The 20,034-nt window shown below is 35.5% G+C and overlaps 2 protein-coding genes across 4 annotated transcripts; both read right to left on the reverse strand.

Moving 5' to 3' along the window:
- Nucleotides 1-5,082: 5,082 nt before the first annotated feature.
- LOC104090268 (adenylosuccinate synthetase, chloroplastic-like) lies at nt 5,083-8,674 on the reverse strand. The gene is made up of 4 exons (XM_009595330.4): nt 8,246-8,674; nt 6,928-7,620; nt 6,351-6,662; nt 5,083-5,759 (listed from the first exon to the last, which is right to left on the reverse strand). Exons 1-4 carry the CDS (start codon nt 8,579-8,581, stop codon nt 5,589-5,591), a joined length of 1,512 nt encoding a protein of 503 aa, XP_009593625.1. The 5' UTR covers nt 8,582-8,674; the 3' UTR covers nt 5,083-5,588.
- Nucleotides 8,675-12,816: 4,142 nt separating this feature from the next.
- Nucleotides 12,817-19,733, reverse strand: LOC104090269 (uncharacterized). 3 transcript variants are annotated; one of them, XM_009595332.4, is made up of 16 exons: nt 19,580-19,733; nt 19,444-19,488; nt 18,596-19,088; nt 18,303-18,396; nt 17,207-17,393; nt 16,863-17,118; nt 16,294-16,509; nt 16,124-16,210; nt 15,907-16,041; nt 15,466-15,579; nt 15,067-15,314; nt 14,895-14,975; nt 14,540-14,771; nt 14,321-14,419; nt 14,034-14,219; nt 12,817-13,274 (listed from the first exon to the last, which is right to left on the reverse strand). In XM_009595332.4, exons 3-16 carry the CDS (start codon nt 19,013-19,015, stop codon nt 13,170-13,172), a joined length of 2,460 nt encoding a protein of 819 aa, XP_009593627.1. In that variant the 5' UTR covers nt 19,016-19,088; nt 19,444-19,488; nt 19,580-19,733; the 3' UTR covers nt 12,817-13,169. The 3 variants fall into 3 exon arrangements, with proteins under 3 accessions (XP_009593627.1, XP_009593626.1, XP_070052835.1); XM_009595331.4 differs by having other exon boundaries at nt 18,596-19,098; XM_070196734.1 differs by lacking the exon at nt 19,580-19,733 and having other exon boundaries at nt 18,596-19,098; nt 19,444-19,577.
- Between the last annotated feature and the right edge of the window lie 301 nt (nt 19,734-20,034).

A 20,034-nucleotide genomic window follows, 5' to 3' on the forward strand; every position in this document is an offset into this window, starting at 1 on the left:
CTTTGTAGATAGTAATAATCCCCTGTGATTTTTCTTTGTGCCTCGGTTCTTTTCCATGGAATGTAGTTTGAACCGGGTAATTTTGTTTTCTTTTTAGAGTAGAGTAGGAATGTAGGGAATAAAAGGAGGAAGAATGATGAACCTAGGTGACCTTGACTTGGTTGATAATGGCATATTTAGGCTTTTACATATGTAATATCTTCCCTTCTCACTCTGAAATTATTGATGATGCCTTGTTAAAATGGATAGCATGTTTTGTGGCGCCTATTTCTCATTTTCTTGACTTGTGTTCACTTTGCGCTTAATGCTTAATATCTCGTTGCTCCGTGAATACTTGCATTGTTTGAGAGTCGGAATGTGACCGTCCTTAATGAGTCATGTGCCATGTGTGGTAAGGTTTTTGTGTAGTCCATGTAGTGTACTTGTGTCTAGAACTTGCCCGGTATGTGAGTTGAAGCGAAATTTTAGGTGATGCTCGGTTTGAAAAATGATTTTAGGCTTTCTTTGATCTTTTTGAGCTTATTGCTTATCACAAATAAAATCTATCCCTAGTTAACCCTTTTGAGCCTGTAGACCTTTTATTTGGTACCCACATTACAAGCCTATACCCTTTTTATTCTTAATTGACATTGTTTTGATCCTTTTACCTCTTAAAGCACTTTAATTGTTAGATGAGCGCTAAAAGAAGTAAGAAGGGACTAAGTGTGGGGTGACTTTTGAGTGGAACCAATGAAAGAAAGAAGGGTGCACTTATGTTGTAAAATAATACACCACTAGCGAAATTGAAAGAAAAAAAAAAAAGAGAAAAATCTGGAAAAAAAAGAAAGAAAAATATAAATGAATAAATTGTTGTCTTGTTCTTGCTAGTGGGTATGAATTAAAGTAGTGCTTAAAGAAAGAGGAAATATTGTTTGGAGTGATATTATTGGTGAAATTGAAAGGGTGTTGAAGAATTCGCGCTTAAGTTATTTGATGATGTGTTAAAGTGCTTAGGAGGGTGAGTCACTATTCCTTAAATATATCCTACCCGTCCCTTAGCCCACATTACAACCATGAAAAAGTCCTAATTGATTTTAGATCGAGCGAGCTTACATTAGTAGAGATTTACATTAAGGGCAAGCCTATGGTACCAATTACATGCATGTGACTTCTTTTGTGAGAGTGAGCAATTTTCTTTGTGAGCATGAGATTCGAATGTGTGGATTGATTTTACTCTCTCTGCTTTTGTTGTGAGGGCACATGGTTTCACGAGGGATAGGTAACGTTATTAGACTTCTCTATGATGTTGGTTGTTCAAGCCATGAGTGCATTGTGACATTGAGTCGGTTTTTGAGGTTAGGATTGTTGTGAGCATGTTGTCTTTGTTCGAATATGTTTAAAGAAGGGCATAAGAAAAGGGAAGTGTGTTGATGCATAGTCTAGAGCCTAATTGTAGCAAATAACCATGGTCATAGATGTAGTGTGCTTTGAATGATAAGAGCTTAATTTTATTTTGTTTACTATAGTGATGGTTTGTTCGAGGACGAACAAAGGTTTAAGTGTGGGGTAGTGATGTTTGGCATATTTCGATATGTGTTGATGTTACTTTACCCATGTTTTAACCACTTCTTGATGTTATTTAATCTTTAAAACTCCCAACATGGTGTAATTATTGGTTTGATGACTAATTAAGTTATGTGTGACGATTTAAGGTGTTCGGAGTGCAAAATATGAAGAAAAGGTGGTTTAGCCAGAGGAAGAAGGGTTGGATGCGTCGCATCCAACCTAGGAAAACATCATCCTGCGTGCAACCTTAGCAGTGAAGTTGGGCCATAGCGTTCGCCATCGCGTGCGAAACTGGGAAGTAGAAGAGAAGGCTGGATGCGTCGCGTCTACCCTCACATGCAAAGTTAAGAAATGGAGGACGAGGTGGATGCGTCGCATCCGCCTTAGCATCAACCCCTGAAGCCGATTTGGACTAGAGTTAGGAGAACTCTAGATTACAACTTTTGGACGCAATATATAAGCTTTAAAACGCCTCTTGCAGAGGAGAGACGGGGGGAAGAGAAGAAAAAAGGCTATAACCAAGTTCAAAGACCACGGAATTCGTCTGGAGTTTTATCCTTTCTTTCTTTTATTGATTTTTATGCAATCTTATGAAATTTGGGATGATTGCCTGAATATGAGTGGCTAAGAACCCTATTATTCTAGGGTCATGGGTATACATGAATGTTGATGTTTGAAGTTTAATTTGACGACGTTGGGTTTATCATATTGGGTTGTTTATTTAATTCTGTTTCTAATTATTTTGCTGAGTAATTAACAGTGAAATACTATCTACGAATCTAGAGTTGAACTCGAAAGTGGGAACCCTAGATTGCATATAGAAGTAAATAGAGTAAGTTTTCAAAACCCGGGCATCGGGGAAAGGATTCGCGATTAGGATAGACATATACCTAATTGCCTTACTCGGTTAAAATACAGGAATTGTAAATGAGTTCTTGTTAAACTTAATTCCATAGACATATAGGTATTAAGTTAACTTGAGCATGCGAGTAAGAACTCGACAGATTCTTACGAGTGAAATTAACCCTGTGAATCAACAATTCAGATAAATCAATTAGCTATTTTAAAATACGAATGCAACATGAATGTTAGATGACCCGTGACCCTGGAATATTATATCCTATTGATTGTTGAACAAAACTATTTAAGTGTTGTGTTGAATTCTTAGCGATTCATTATTTGATCGTCCGTAGGTAGTAAGTTAGAAAATTATATATTTTGTTAGAAATATCTTGAATCAATAAGCTATTCGAGTTTGAATTAGTCAAAGTTAATCATAAGTCTTCGTGGGAACGATACTTTATTCACTACTTTATTACTTGACGACCACGTATACTTGCGTGAGTGTGTTTGGCCGTAACAACCACCACACGCCACTTTCCTCTATTGAAGTATTTTATTTTACTTTTTTTTATTTAAGTGCAACTGATATTTTAGATTAGAGATACTCCCACCTTACACTTAGAACTATTTAGCTGGGATTTATGCTATTTATTTGGAACTCAAATGGATTCTTGAAATTAGGCAAAAATTTACAAGCTTGGAGTATATAATCCAAATTATGAGGGACTTATACTTGTTCTTTTCTTCTCCTTTTTTGTTTGAATATGAAAATATTGTTTATGTTGGTGGTGGATTTGGGTTAGGAGGAGTCTGAGATCCTTTGCTAAAAAATGGTGAATGGTTATTAATATTTTTGGTAGCAGCCAAGAATTTTGAAAATGGAATGAAAATTTGTTGTTTTTGGGTGAAAACGGAAGTTTTTTTTGGGTGTTTATCATTGAAAATGCAAGGTTTCCGGCTTTGCTTTGACAAGATTTTCCGACGTCTAAGATGAAGTATCATTTTTAGGTGTTTTTCTTTTCTTTTTTTTAATTGATGAGAAAAAATAATCAAATACTAAAGTGGTGTGTATTAGACACACTTTTGAGGGGGTGTTTGAGAAGAGAGTATACATGTTGGGAGGAATAACCATAACTATCAAAACAATAACGATCCAATGAAATTATACAAGTGGGGTCTATGAAGGATAGTGTGTACGCTTACCTTACCCCTACCCCGATAACCAGAGGGGCTATTTCAGATAGACCCTCGGCTCATGAAGATGGAAAAGACGATAAGAGAAGAGACAATATATCAGTACCGTCAACATAAACCATAGAAATAATAATAATAACCAGTAATTAAGGTCCGATGCTATGAAAAACGAAAGCATAGTATAAACACAACATTAACCACTAGCTGACATCTAAGATGATGTATCGTTTTAGGTGTTTTTCTTGTTTTTTTTTCTTTTCTTTATCTGATGACGTGTTGAAATTTTATTGGCACGTAGTATACACTTGTTGAGAAAAAGTAGTCAAACAATGAAGTGGTGCGTATTAGACATACTTTTGAAAGGTTGAGTGTGTAATATTATTTTTGCCCATGGAAAGTGTATAACAAGGATTTGGTCCATAGTTAAGGTGCCAATTAGGGGTGTACAAAGAAAACCGATAAACCGCACCAAATCGATAATCCGAGTTAAACCGGAAAAAACCCCGATGTGATTTGGTTTGATTTAATTTGGTATTAGAAAATAAAACCCGACCATAATTGGTTTAGTTTGGTTTTAACTAAAAAAAGTCAAACCGAAACCAAACTAACCCGATAGTACATTTATATAATTTTAAAAAATATTTTATACATATAAATATTTATTGTAATGTAATTTATAAATATTTCTTAAACTTTTTGGCAATTTTATCTTTTAATATATTATTTCAAGTTTAGACTTAACATTCTTGAATAATAAATAAATTTTAAAGCCCATAAATGTAGTAACTCAAATAAAGTTCAAATCAATACCAATGCTAACAAACGAAATTCAATTCAATACTAGGAATGACGATAGTGTTGGATAATTATTTTAGTTATACATTGGTTTATAATGAAAATGCATAACTTAGTTTATCTTTTTCTTTAGTACTTAGTTATGTAATTAATATTAGTACTTATTAGCTATACTTATTTTAGTATGATCTATATAATATTTATAGATTTGTTAATTTTCATTATGGCTTATTAATTAGCAATATTTGTTTTATGTAATTTTATTATTTTATCTTTGCTATTGAATATTTTAGAATAATGTTATGACTTATCTCATATTATTGTGTTAGTTTCTTGAAAAATACATTATATAGTTGCATTTTACTAGGACTTAAGAAATATTTGGAGCATAAGTTACATATTTTATGCTATGAAGACTTTACCGGAAAAAAAACCCAAAAACCCGAAATTGAAAAACCCGACTTTGTTGGTTTGGTTTATAAATTTAAAAACCAGACACCATTGGTTTGGTTTGATAATTGAAAAATTCGAACCAACCCAACCAATGTACAACCCTAGGTGCCAACTTAGTATTTTGCCATGTTTCTATCTGCTTTTACTATTTAAGTCATGGTAGTATTGCACATAAATTTGCTTCAAAACATGAGGTCATTGGCTCTGAAACAATTAGGATTAATGTTACGTACAAGAATCAGACAACAAAAGTTAGAATGGAGACAGTTTAATATGGCTAAAATATCATCACAATCATCCCCTTACCCTTCTACAATCTCTGGCAAGTGAACAAGAGAATATGTCCCCAAATCACTACGATGAAAGAGAAATAGTAGGGAAAGTGTAAATTTCACTTCGATAAGTTACATGCTGGAACAAGAGGAGAGTAAACTGAAAACTTAAATAGCAGAGGATCATCCAAAGCACTAGTTATTTCACCAAATTGAGACAGAAGCCAAGATAGTGACGCGGCCAAAGCTTCTTATCAGAGGAGATATGAACCCAAGGCAAGCAGGGAATATTTTTAGCCGCATATCGCTTCAGGAGCACCAGGGGGGAGGAGGTTGAAATCTGGCTTTGGAGATGAAAAATACATCACTGAGGTCATTTTATCAAATTGATAACTGTGTTACCAAGAGTTTAGCCACACAAAGGGCTTTAATTCTACTAGCACTTTGAAGAATAGGATCAGGGCAATATGACCACATTCCCTGAGATCACTTGTAGATGAGGGCGTCACGACCAGGCCCAACACCAATGTAATGGATAGGCACTCCAACAAGTTCTTCTATCCTTTCTACATACTCGCGTGCAGCCTTAGGTAATTCTGAATACTTCCTGATGGAAGAAATATCAGTCTGCCACCCAGGCAAGACTTCGTACTCAACCTGGTTGAATGAGATTTAGAGTGAAGATATTAACAAAAGATACAGGATGAGTGAAAGTGAAATGCAAAGAAACCGTGCTTATGCTTGTAAAGGATGCCAGAACAGAGAAGATTCCATTACATGCATATAAATAGCAAAGATAGTCAACAAATCATGATAAAATGGAGAGGATTACAAGGCAAAAGGGGCTTAAATAGAAAAAATCTAGAAGCCTTAAGTTCTTCTTTTTCTCGGTAGAGTCAAAGAAACTTTCTTCGCCTAATTGGGTAAGAAATATATCCTAAGAGTAAAACAAAATTTATATCATCATAGAAAGGGCAAAAAAAGCCGTCATTGGTATTTGTTTCTTCCTCATTCATAAATATGTCAATCTGTTTTCCTACAACGTTCAGGTTAAACTTTAAATAAATAATCTTGACTTCAAAAGACAACAAAATAGAGCAAAAGAGCTGGTATATTCCAATGAGCCTATATGTAGTTTAAATCTTCAGCACACCAAAAATAAATTATTAAGACCTCTGACATCTTATAAAAACTGGATACCATGTTTATGCTAAAAGGCTGGTGCAGAATAAAAGAAAACAATCTCACCTTGATTTGGTCAAGAAGACGAAGATCAGAAGGAAATGATTCAACTGGTGTACCATCTGGCTGTCTGTAGGAAACACCCAACTGAATTTCTGAAAGATCTGACAACACGTCAAGCTTTGTTAGATTTAAAGAAGCAAATCCATTTATCTGACAGCAAAATCTTAGTGCAACTATGTCTAGCCAGCCACAACGACGGGGGCGACCAGTGGTCGTGCCAAACTCTTGCCCGGCAAATCGAAGGAGGTCACCACCTTTACCCAAGATTTCTGTTGGGAAAGGACCAGAACCAACTCTAGTAGTGTATGTCTTAACCTGCAAGCAATATATCAGTTAAAACAAACTGTCTTCATCATCAAATTGCAATAGCATGGTGAACTGGTTCCAAAGTTCACTGTAGGTTAAATCTGAAGCACAGAATTTTAGTCTCTTGCTTCGCATGTTAGATCTACACTCAATAACGTTTTTGGAGAAAACTTAATTTCTTTTTATCTCACAATATTAGCAAGACTTTCTGGCAAAACTGAACATCAGGATTTTCATTCTTTGGTAGCATAGAGAAAAGGGCAAGTTCCCTTACCACACCGATGAGATCACCAACCACTCGGGGAGCAATGCCAAGACCTGTGCAGATTCCACCGGCTGATGGACTGGAGGATGTCACAAAAGGGTACGTTCCAAAATCTATATCCAACATAGTTGCCTGACCGCCTTCAACCAAAATCTTCTTTTTCTGAGATATAGCATCATTCATGAAGTGTACAGTATCTGTGATGAAGGGTTCCAACCTCTCAGCAAATATCTTATAGCGTTCCACTTCTTCCCTCAGCATGTCAGGGCCATAATTAAAACCTTTGAACCTTGAAGCTGCATCGGATAGTAAAAGGTCAAGCTTCTGGGGGAAAGTATCCATATGCCTTAAATCACTTACTCTTATGCCATTTCGGATGACCTTGCTTGAATAGCAAGGCCCAATGCCTCTCTTGGTGGTGCCAATAAAGGATTTAGCTAGCTCAGCTTCTCTAAGTCCATCTACTTCTTGGTGAAAATCAAATAATAAGTGAGCACGATCAGATACCAAGATCCTTCCTTGACAAGAAACTCCATTAGATTCAAGGCCATCAATTTCTTTAAATAATCCTGGTAGATGCACCACAACTCCATTACCAATAACACATAGAGTTTCCTCATTCAGAATACCCGAAGGAACAAGGTGCAGAGCAAACTTCTTTCCCTCTGAATTGTAAATAGTGTGCCCAGCATTGGCTCCACCCTACCAGAAATCAACATTGAAGGGCTGAGAGTAGAAGAGAAATATTTATCGACCATTAGTGCTTTACTGCCTGCCCCCACTCCCGGATGAGGGAAAAAAAGGGAAAGCTTTGTTCTTGGAGCCCTAGGCAATCACAAACTAGATTTATACCGCCATGATTCTCCTCCCACTTCTTTTGTTGACTTCTATATGTCAGTTTTGATATATACAATTGTTAGTTTTATTACAAGTGTTTGTATGACTTAGCTAAATATTACCATAGTTTGATTTAAAATTTAGGCAAAATACAAAATTGGCCGGTCGGTAAAAACTAATTGCATTCGCTAGCCAAAAAGTGTATAATATATGTATATTATATGTATATAATTCACATATATACAAAAAGATAGTACATTTTATAGGCTATCATTTTTTAGAGCAACTAAGAATGTACATTTCTCTTACAATTTTCAGGAAATCCCTGATTTCGCCACTACTCAGACGACAAATGAATTACCTATCTCATTTTTCGAGTTAACTAAAATTAAATATCTCGCTAGAAATTCAATAAAACCAAAGCCATTACTGTTAAAAAAACACGACAAGAAATTAGTTTAAAGGAAATGTTTAGGATATTAGTGAATACCTGACAGCGAGCAACAATATCGAAATGCTTGGCCAAAATATCAACGAGCTTTCCTTTCCCTTCATCGCCCCACTGGCAACCCAACACGCCCGACACCTGACTCAGCGACTCAATCCGACTCAGTTCCGACTCCTTCGACTCCACCACCGCCGCCGACGGCGGAGCAACCGGCTTCGCGGAGCAAACAACAAAGGAGGAATAAGAAGTTCTCTTCCTTTGGTGGACCTGAAGCAGCCTACAATTGTAGGTCCCACTGAAACCCAGGACCCCACTCCGGTGAGTAGCTGCCGTAGAAGTGATTGGGGTAGGGTCCAACCTAAGGGTTGAGAGATTCATGGTGGTCAAGGGGGTGGGTGGGTGGCGAAATTGAAAGAGAAGAAGCGTTTGAGGGTTTAGTTAGGGGAGAAAGATATTATTTGAAAAATAAATTACGAAACGGAGACATGAAAGATTTAAATTGTATGTAAAGAGGACTGATATTAGGAGCAAGTTGTTTTTTCTAGTGCAGCACTTGTAAAAAAAAGCCGAAATTCTTATTTGCAAATAATTGTTTGGCTATGTTTTCTACTACAAGTTGTTTTTTCTAGTGCTTCCTGCTCTTTGATTTTATCGAAAATAGTTTCTTTATTTCTACAAGATAAGATTAAAGTTGTATACTTACTATTCATTTCAGACTTCACTTACGACATTATACTAAATTTGCTGTTATTATTTGCTATTTGGCTATGAGTATTTAAAAATACTGAAATATAAGATTTAAACTTGAAGTTAAGATACTGATTTAGACGTGTATTTTAAGTGAAAATAGTGATTTTCCCTAATAAATTTTGAGTTTTTAAAGCAAAAAAATTCAAGTAAATTTATGCCCTAATATAACTTTAACTTTCATTTTTTCTTTGCATTTCAACTTAAAATATACTTTTTAAAGTTTCAGCTCAAATATTAAAATGTAATTAAAAAGGGCATTATTCGGGTAATAGTTTATTAAATGAGGAAATGGAAGATTTAAAATGAATATAAGGGACTGACATTGGAAATAAAGTTGTCCGTGTAACGAATCTTCGTCTTGAAAGGGAGCCACATAAAAGACATGAGAGGAGGAGAGTAAGTTTCTTTTCTGAATAATATACAAATAAGGTTTCTGAAAAGAGTTGCGCCCTAAGGAGTTATGATGTAAACAGTCTATCATGATGCAAGTACCAGTGAATGATTACACAGTTCGGACTCATGACCTACATAAAAATAACTTTATCATTGCTCCAAGACTCCATTCGTGATTTTAGAAGCATGTGTAATTTTAAAAATGTTTATTAATTTCTTCACAAAATTGACAAATTCCAATAGTAAGAATTAAGAACATATTATGAATATTTCAACTTTTTGAGAAAGGGATTTGCACATCATAATTGAAAGTAGCATTGTAAGACAATATATTTAAGGTCATATTATTTCGTCCTTATTTAATGAAAAAGCTGTTTAAATGGTTGAATCTTCATATAATCTTATTAACTGCAAATTGTTTTATCATTTTGTTTGTTTTTAAGGGTCCCTCTTGTTTGGTCCTTTGGTTTTATCTTAAGGCAGCTAGTGCTGACCTTACAAATCGAGAAAGCACGTGCAAGAGAAACGCTCTCGGTCTCAAATTCTCAATTTATGTTATTTACTTTTTTTTCATCTGTTCTAAAAACAACAATGATATTTTTTTACATTAAAATTTTTTATTTTTTATTTTTATTTTTATCCTTAATGAGATGATTTAACAATATAAATATTTTATGATTTGGTTTAAACTACACTTGCCAAACCTTCTTCTTCCTGGTTCTATCGAACCAGACACTGAATACCTGGCTTTACCCAAATCTAGTTTCGAATCTAGTCTTGCTATCTGTCCGTGAAAGCCTTCAAGCTCAATCCCTTCGGCACGGGTGCGGACCCCGCGATCTCTGAGTCGCCAAGGTTCGTTTTCTTCCGCCTCTTAAGATATGCTATCTGTATGATTTGATCCTTCGCATATCGGCCCCATTCTTGTTTGATCTCCCTTTCTCCCGACGCAAGAAAGTGACACAGACTTGGCCAACTTTTTTCAAACTTGAGCAACTTTAAAAAAAAAAAATCGTTCTTCTTTAAACTCCATTCTCAAATCTGAAAAATCTTACTCTAAAATGACTAGGTGAGGTTAAAAAAATAATAATTGAAAAGGCTTGTCGTAACTTTAATCTAGAGTGGCGGGCTTGATAATAAGTTATAATATATTGTATATTGGATGTGCAACACTGTTATACAACATTGATTTTTTTTTTTTATTGCGGATTCTTTTCGACTTTAATGCAATGGACCTTCTTTTGAAGTAAGTTCCTTTTTCACTATAGTGCTTGTAGTTTTGTCGCATGTTTTTGGTTTTTATAATTTTTGCTCAGTTTCCTTTTGCTTTTGTTTTGGGTACATTTTGTATAGATTTTTCTTTTCGCTTTTAGTTCGTATCCTCCGTCTTTCCTGTTAACATTGGTTTTTCCTTTCTTTCTTTTTTTTTTTCCTGGTGAAATACTGGTATACATTATAATATATTTCATATATAAGTTTATACAAAGATATACATCATTATACATGTACTGCGCATGTGCAATTAAAACTGAAAATGAAAGTTTTACGTTTTCTCGAATAATCATGATAAAATCGATTTCTTTGTTAATTTCTAATTCAAATCACGAACCTTAGCAGCAAATTCTATCATAGTTTCATTTTTGCTTGTACTCTTTAGAATTTGGGAAAAAAGAAAATTTAGATTTTCTGGAGTTGCATGCCAGTTTGCATTTTTGTAGTTGCGATAGGAATTTATATGATCGATTTAAGATAGATGTGTACAAAGAATTAAAAATCACACAAAATTCGCCATAGAAGATCCGGAGAATCAAGTATTTTGTACTTGGGCCTATTATCTTTTAAATAGAGATTGTAAGAATTAAAATCATACAAAGGATTACGATATAAGTGCGTGAGTTGTACTTACGTGTAATTTTCTCTTAATAATAATAACGGATGGGGGGAATTATATAAAAAGCATGTACATTAATATCTTCTTCAAAAGAGAAAAATATACAAAATGAACCAACTTTAATACTATTTGTTATGAGGACCTTTATATATAATGGTATAAGCTCTTTTTTTTATAGAGAAAGTTTTGCTATATTCTTCTATTTAAATAGCTATTCTAACAATACGTACCAAGCTAGTTGGCAATAATTCAAACATTTGTTTCCGTTTTCTATTTAAATAGCTCTTAAAATGTCAAATTTGTTAATCGGAAATTGATTTTGACTGCCCATCCAACGTAGAGGAGACTCACAAAACTTATTCATTAAAGGGGAAATATCAAAATATAAGTAGGGTTACAATATTAGTCGTTTTGGCAAATTAAATTTGTTACAATATATTTTACGTTTTAGAAAATAAGAAGTCATTTAATTATTATTTTTCCAAATTTACCAATACTACTACAATAAATGAAGTATTAATTAAACGAGATATCTAAAGGAACAGAGAAGATGATATTAGAAAATGTATAAGGCACAAGGTTCATTCACACAAAACATCATCAGTGTTATGAAAATAATTATATTGTGGATGTTCATTTATTACTCCGTTATAGATAATCTTCCTGAAGAAGATTATCCATTTAGTACTCTGTTGAAATTTATCTACAAGCAGCTGATGCAAGCAGGTTGCAAGCAGCTCAATGAAATGATTTGCAGCAGCTTCTTATTAAACAGGCAGGTTGCAAGCAGCTCATGCAGACAGCTTACAAGCAGCTAAAGAAAAGCCTTGCAGCTGCTTTCTGAAAAGCCTCGCAGCTGCTTCCTTTCTTCTATAAATAAAGGAGTTTTCAGTTCATTATGTACATGAATTTGAAGTTAGAATAATATATCAGTTTCTCTCTATACTTGTCTTCAGTTTATCTACTTTATAGTATTTATTTTATAACACGTTATCAGCACGAGACACTACCATTTTGAGCACTTTCTTCGAATTTAATTTCTATTTCAGTGTTCGTCTCCGATGTAAGGCGACACTCTTATGTCCGTGGTTAGATCTTGTTCATAACGAGCATCATAAGGAGTTTTTCTTCTTGGCAGTAGTGATATAGATATCACTTACATCTGGTGTGGCCAAATTTGCATAATTTAATTTGAGTCTTTTGCTTATATTTTAATATCATTATCATCGCTTGCTTGATTATATGTTACGTATATAGTACCTATTTTGGTATTTGTTTTCATCCTAATTATCTTAATAAAGGATTACAAAGTGGATAACAGTGTTAGATCCACTTAAACTCCAGCAGAGTTTGCAAGAAATATACAACCACCAGAAGTGGTTATGTTTCGTATATCTCATTGTAACTAAATTTTGTTAACCACCAGAAGTGGTATATGCCTATGACCACCAGAAGTGATAATTTAAGCTTTCTATGATTACAATTAAAGATAAGCTAGAGAAATATTCTCTATATTACATGCACACATCGATTTGCTCATGAAGTAGTAAATATTTTAAAAGAGGTTGAAGCATCACAATTGATGTGATTAATGCGCGTTCAGATAATTATATTCGATTTCCTGAAGGATGAGAATTTCTGATAAATATTATAGTCGATAGACTCTCGACTCAAGGAAAGATGAAAAAAGAAGCAGTAGCAACAAGCGGCAAGCTAATTCATTTACATGTATAAAAAATGGCCTAAGTAAGAATAACAGAAGACATGCTTTGGCTTAAGCTGTCACTGCACAGAAAGTATTTGACTAAAAAAATTGGTATATACTGACCAAAAGTTTTGCCTTGCTGCAGCTGTATACTAGCTGAGAGCACAGTTTCTAATGCAATCAATGCCTCCTCGTGCTGTATTCTGTTTCAGGTCTTTTATACTAGTTTATCTCTCTGTTCGAATCAAGCATTCTTTAGGTAATCCGAATTCCTTTTTCTGCAGCAGAAATTGTCGTCTCCAAGGATCATTATGCAACTTGTAGTGCAACACCTAAGGAAAAACCACTCAGTATCATTTAAACAGCTGTAAGAAGAAATTGAAATTACATACTATTATTTCCGGAAAGATGGAATTATTGGCGAACTTGCACATATACTAATCAAGGTGTTTTCTTTTTTTCTATAGGTTTTTCTCGTTCATCTCTTGCATTGAGAAGAAACAGAAAAACTTCAGACTTTCGGTTTCTTCCCCATCCTTTTCCTAGTTCCTGAGCAAAGAATGTATGCTTGAAGCTACGTCATTCTTGTCAATCAAACACGTGTTGTGAGAATGGTCAAAGGGTTTAGTCAACTTTAAATTGAGCAAGGAAGAAACTTAATATAATCACTAAGTTAAAAAAGACCTTAGGCAGATCCAAGATTTGAACTTTATAGGTTCAGGATGCCACTGAAACCCATACTGGGTTCAGAGTTTAGCTTTTTTTGTTCATATTTAGTAAATTTCTTAACACACATACAAGATCTAAACCAAACCGCTATTGGATTCGGCTGAACGAGTAGCTTTAATTGTACATCCGCCCTTGCTTACTGGATTATAAAAGGATGTTAGGAGATTGATATTGACTAGAGTTAAATTAAGACAGTATGCTCAATCAGTCAAAGGAGACGTTAGGGCTTTAAGAGGAGGAGAATGAAGGTGACTTGGGAATATATAGTTAAATTAAGATAGTATGCTTCTCAGCCTCAATATTTTTCTCTATATATAACACATCTAAAGTCATAAAAGCATTAGAGAAAACATGATATATACCTGTATGAATGTGGCAAAGACATCATCTTCCTCTAGCTGCGAAAATTTTAGACCCCAATCCTCAACACTCCCACGTAAAGCCTTTTGTCTCTCAGCTTCAAGCACAACTGAATCTCGATACAAGAATCTTTGCCAAATTTTCTTCACATTCGCCAATTTAAGTTCTATTTCTGTCTCGTTAAAACTCTACAAGGAGTAAATTTATTATCAGTCAATCCTAGTTACGCCTACCATGAATGAATCAAAAACTTCTATATTGAGCTGAATACAGCATAGACTAGAGTTACCCGAAGAATGTTTAATAGATTGGGTATTTCATCTTCACGTATCCTAACGGCAAAACTTTCGTAGTTGAGAAAATTCTCGTATGGCAAGTATATACCGTCCTGAGCATAGGGAAAAGGAAGTCAGACACACAAGACATAAGAGTAAGTATTCAAAAAGCTTCATACGAAGGCGCTTATCTGTCGCAATCCACTGGAATAAAGCATGCCACAATAAAGTACCTGAATTACCACAGGAATGCACCCTTGCAAAATACTATCTTCCATTCTTCCACTCCAACCATCCCCAGGCATAACCCCGCAAAAGACAGAACTTGCCAATTCCTCGTGGTAGTTCCCAGCACGTAGTGGTGTAACTATCACATCTTCTGCATGCTGCTTGCCAAGCTTACCGTCCTTGTTAAGGGTTGATCCAAATTCTTCGGCCACTTTTTGCCTTATGCCCATACTATACCTGCAGATTTCACCATTAGCCTCACTAATATTAACTTTGTTAAAAAACTGTGTGCTAAGGATGATCGATAAACCAACAATACAAATGGCCAACATGCTCTCTTCTAGCCTGCAGATCACTTACGTAGCTTCTGGTCTTCCATTTATATAAGCTGGACCAAGATTTCCATTAAAATAGAAGAATGTCTTCCGCTTCTCACGAGGTCTGCATGCATATTTGTCCAACATATTTGGTCATGACTCATGGTCAATATAAAATAAAATCTGAACTAAATGCATTTGAAAGGCAAAACTACCTGGACCATAGTTTAGCCTCGAAGGAACCTTCATCAGGTCGTTTCCAAGCTGGAAGTACGAGATCTTTATGAGGGTCAAAGCAGTGGTGGTTTCCTCTTCTATCCGAGGAAATTGAATCCCAGATATCAGACCAATATGCTGTTGTTGAATGGTTATGCTTTGAGTTTGTATTACCCCAATGGACCAACATCATGCTGTTCCATATCTCTTTCGGAGCATAGCAAGCCCCTTCATCCCATGAGAAGAACTGCCCTTGACAGAAGAAAGATGTAATCAGTGACATCAATACCATAATAGTTTTACCGCTTCTTTCCTTGTTCATTAGTTTTGTCTTTCTTTCTTCTATGGATGTTTAAGCATCTCTAATTAATATGTGGACATCTTTATAGAGATCATACCCAGATGTGATCCTTTCCAGATGAACGGTTCCAATAGGGATACTGTGAAATAATATGATCATAAGCCTTTTTATAGAATTCCAGCGTCAGAGAACTTCTTAACCCCTTGTGTTCCTGAAATTGATCATAGAGAAAGTGTAACCTAAGTACATGTTCAAGCCATGATATAGGCATTTCCATCGCAATAGCAAATGTAAAAGTAGTTTCATGATGCCCGATATATGGCAGTAGGATCCATAAACTGCAGAATTTAATGTTCTTTACATGTAGACAGAGCTTGCGGGTAGGACATCAAACGGATATTATGATTTAGGTCTGCACGCTATGTGAACTTGTCAACAGACAAACAAATCAGCTCACTATATGTTTTCAGAAAGAGGTATATATTGTACAGGTGATTCGTTTGACAGAATAATACAGAAAAATAATACGCATCAATACCTGCATGCTCAAATGTGGAGCATCATCAGCACGAGTTATAATACATGAATCAAGAACTGGAACAAAGAAAAAATCTGCTTCCTCTCCATTCAATGTCCGATGAGGGCTAGCTAACATGCTCTCATAGAGTGCCATCTACGAAAAACACTTGAGCATAGTTAATCAATGTCATACCCAAAAATTTAATTGTTCAGTTAGAGTCACCTAAGATTGTTACCTGCGCGCCATACAGCTGGTCAGTCCATATTGTAGCATTTCTGTGATCATATATTCTGTTCACACATTCCAGTTTAAAGTGCCGTCCCTGCATTACCCAGGAAGCAAATATGTATTAGAATTTTACTCTTCAATCGAATAGATAAGATTGGCAGAAGAAGTTGTTCTAACCTCTAGAAGAAGACTGTTGAAGTCTGGAGGCAAGTCATAAACATATATGAGGGGCCTTCTCTTCTCCGCCATAGCAACTAGATTGACAAGATTTCCAACGCTGTTCACCTTCTCAGGAACGTTGACCTGAGCTGGTCGTAGCCAGTGAGGCCACTCTCTAATGGATGACAAGACAGAGGGTACACTGCAATCTGCTCCGAACCAACCGCTGTTACACTGCAATGTGTAAATAAAAGGAGCTTACAATAGACCATGTCATGTTAAAGAAGCTCCGCTTTGTACACTCACAGTACTTTCTCAGCAAAGATAAAGTTGTCAGAAGGAAACTGCATGTTTGTGCGGGTATAAAGAAGGGACATGTTTCATACTTTGGCACGAGGATAATGACAACGTGATCTAAAGGGAAGTGTCTACTAGACAACTTTCAGAAAAATTAAACAAAACAAAAGCCAGGTAATGAGAAAATGAGACAAGAATGATTAAGGTTAAATTCTGTAATCAACATCTAAATCTCGGTCAAATACTTTTGGAACTTTCCTCGCACAAAAGACAATGAGGACTAATTTTACCTGACAAAATCCACCTCGACACAACCCCTGGCCTGAGCATTGATTTATACAAGTGCTTAGAACAGACACCTCACAGAATCGACCCCACAGACCATCATACTTGCAATCACACTCCTCTTTGAAAAGCACTTTGGAAGCATATGCTTCAGCAGGATCCACATTACACCATCCTCGTTTGCTACCATTGGTAGTGAAGACATCGAGATCAGCTTTTGTCCAGTCAGTCATAGGAGAACCACCAGGTTCAGATGGAGAACTGAATCACATATACAAGCAATTACTGCCAAGATTCTTGCTATGTAAGAGAGCCAAATAAAGGTTACTTGAGAAATATATAGGCTTACTTGATTGTAAAGCCACATGTCTCGGCAAGCGGACGATTTGGGTATTTTGTGCCTTCCCCACAAAAGCACATTGCTCTTGTTGTGTCGCAATAAGCAGGACAGATTGAGACAACCCAATGCCCAAAAGGTTCCTCCTTTGGTCCAGGGTAGTTGCAGCTCAACTCCTGCCTCTCTGCACAATCTTCACCTGAAAAGATATGGCATTATGTGAAGCCGTAATCTAAATAGCCGCTTAACTACAGGTGCAACCAGGTCAAACTCCTATGGTAAGAAAGCAAAAAAAGGGATAAGTACTTTAAGAAACATGTGATAAAGTAAATACAGCCTTTAATTTGTATATTTCTTTGTAAGAAAGATATCAGTATTTGTCACATGCCAAAAGAGCTTTCATATTTCTTTTTAGGAGACGACATGTTATCATCCCCTTGCAACAATGAAAAGGAGATGAAACCATTAAAATCAGCAACATGAACCAAAATTACCAAGTATTTGCAAGTTAGTTGTTGGCTATTTAATGCACAAAATAAATGCCACTTTATTTTACGCCAAAGACGCAACTTGCAAAGAAAAGTCAGATGGGGGTTCTAGCAGAGGCGGAGCCAGGATTTCAACTTTATGGGTTCTGGATTTTAGAACGACGACTTGAAGTACTAATAACTAGATTCTAAATTTAATATTTATACATATTTAATGAATTTTTTAATATAAATACATTATTTGAGCAAAAGCTACCGGGTTCGGCTGAACCGTACTCGGGCTTCTAGATCCGCCCCTAGGTTGTAGGAGAGTTGTATCCAGTGGATCCTGTAATATCATGTTCAAATCAAAGTCACAGCAGCCGACTCCTAGCATTTCACAGCATGAAAATATTACAATAACACTTGGTCATGCACCTTGACATTACAGACCCAATTCATTAAAAATACATAAACATCACCAAATCTTTGGTGTCTTCGGGTAAAGGGGGTAGTATTCTGCTTGTTCCTATTCACTGCATGCCATGTCCAAAGTTTTATTTTCCATCTCATGAACACATTAATCAAAATCACATGTTCTAAGACAAAAATTGATATAAGGAGCGAAAAGGTTTACAAACCAGTGAAACCATGAAAGCAGCGGCATTGTCCCAATTCGCGATTGCAGATGCCCTGACGACTGCAATCATTCCTGCAGCTCTTGCCACTGATTTGCTGATACAAGTACACTCATAATGAGCTAAATTATCTCGGGAAACAGATTAACAGAAACTAAGAGCAACATAACTTGATGAATCGGTTACAGTAAGAGTGTAACTTACCAAAAACATCAACAGGCAAGAAGCTTCACATAAGTAATCGAAAGAAAGCAGTTCACAGTTACCTATGTAATTTTTTTTCTTTGTGCACATACCTCAACTACTTTAACTGCAGAAGTATTTGAATCGCAACCAGCTAACCACCTGCCAACCTCAGCCTTCCACGGAGCACCTCGATATACCACAGAATTGTGTAAATCAGAAGAAAAATTGACATTCAGATCAACCATTGGGATGGGGCTTCTCGAATCAGGATTGCGTTCATTTCCTTCGGTTGATATACTGTCTGTTGCATTATTCTTTCTACCTTCAATTGACTTAATATCTTTGAGACTAATCTTTTCTCCTTCATTGGATCTATTTATAGGTACACAAGAGTTCTGAACCGGCCTAAAGTAGTCCAAGGAAGGCGCAACCGGGTACATGAATAAATGAACAACTGAAACCAATGTCACAATTGAAGCAACTGATGCCACAAGGGACCATGAACACCTCCATTTCTGGAAAGAGAACATGATCCCTCAAACAATCTTTAGTTCTTCCTATTCAAATCTTGATTTTACTTAACACAATCTAATTCTTTTCCACCTGCAAACCCCTTGAAGCAGAGTCAACAAACAGAGTCAACAACCTTCCCAATATTCATAGGAAGTATGAAAAGCTACAAAATATAACAACTTTAACAACAAAAATACACCAGAATAAGTGTATTAAATAAAGCAATCACTTCCTCATTAGATTCTTGATACAAACAGAATAAGAAGCTAACTTGGGTGAGGCAATAACACAAACTTTCACTTAAAAAAGAACAGATTTTTATTCAAAAAAGTAGCAAAAATATGTCTAAATAGCAATAAAGCATTTCAATACTCGAGAAAAATAAAACTTCAGAAACTTGCATTAGTAAACCATGTAAATGCAAGAGAAATAATGAACAACTAACCACTTCAAGATCTGAAATAGTAGCTTCCTTTGCAGGATCAAGAACCTAAAATTGAAGCAAATGAATAAGCAAAAACCCCATCAAATTTACATTAAACTTTAACATATTTATACTGCTTTTAGTCAACCATACATACCCAGAAAGAGAAAGAGGAGAAGTAGGGTGACATATGAATAGAATATGCAGCTTACTTTTCAACATAATATATAATTATGCACAAGCAGTTAAGCACAAGAGGTTTTTGAATAGCTTGAAGGGTGAACTATTTTTATGGTCAATATGACTATAATTTACAGCTTTCCTCAGTGGCTTTGACAGGAAGTATTGTTTTCCCAGTGTTCTTGGTTACTTTTCATATTGTGAATTCTTCCTTTTTTTTCTATTTGTTTTTCCCTCTCATTGCCAAAATTACTTTCACTTGCAAGATTTAAACAAAGTGGAGTAGTAGTTTTCTACTTGTAAGAAATTGCATTATCTATTTTAATATGAGTTGAACGAAGGTTTACAAAATATTTAAGCAATTAGATAATCTAAAAAATAATTAATGTGATTTGTAACTTGAAAACTGAATTAACCTGTTATAACATTTTA

This window comes from Nicotiana tomentosiformis, chromosome 3, assembly GCF_000390325.3.
Source record: "Nicotiana tomentosiformis chromosome 3, ASM39032v3, whole genome shotgun sequence".
Classification (NCBI taxonomy): Eukaryota; Viridiplantae; Streptophyta; class Magnoliopsida; order Solanales; family Solanaceae; genus Nicotiana; species Nicotiana tomentosiformis.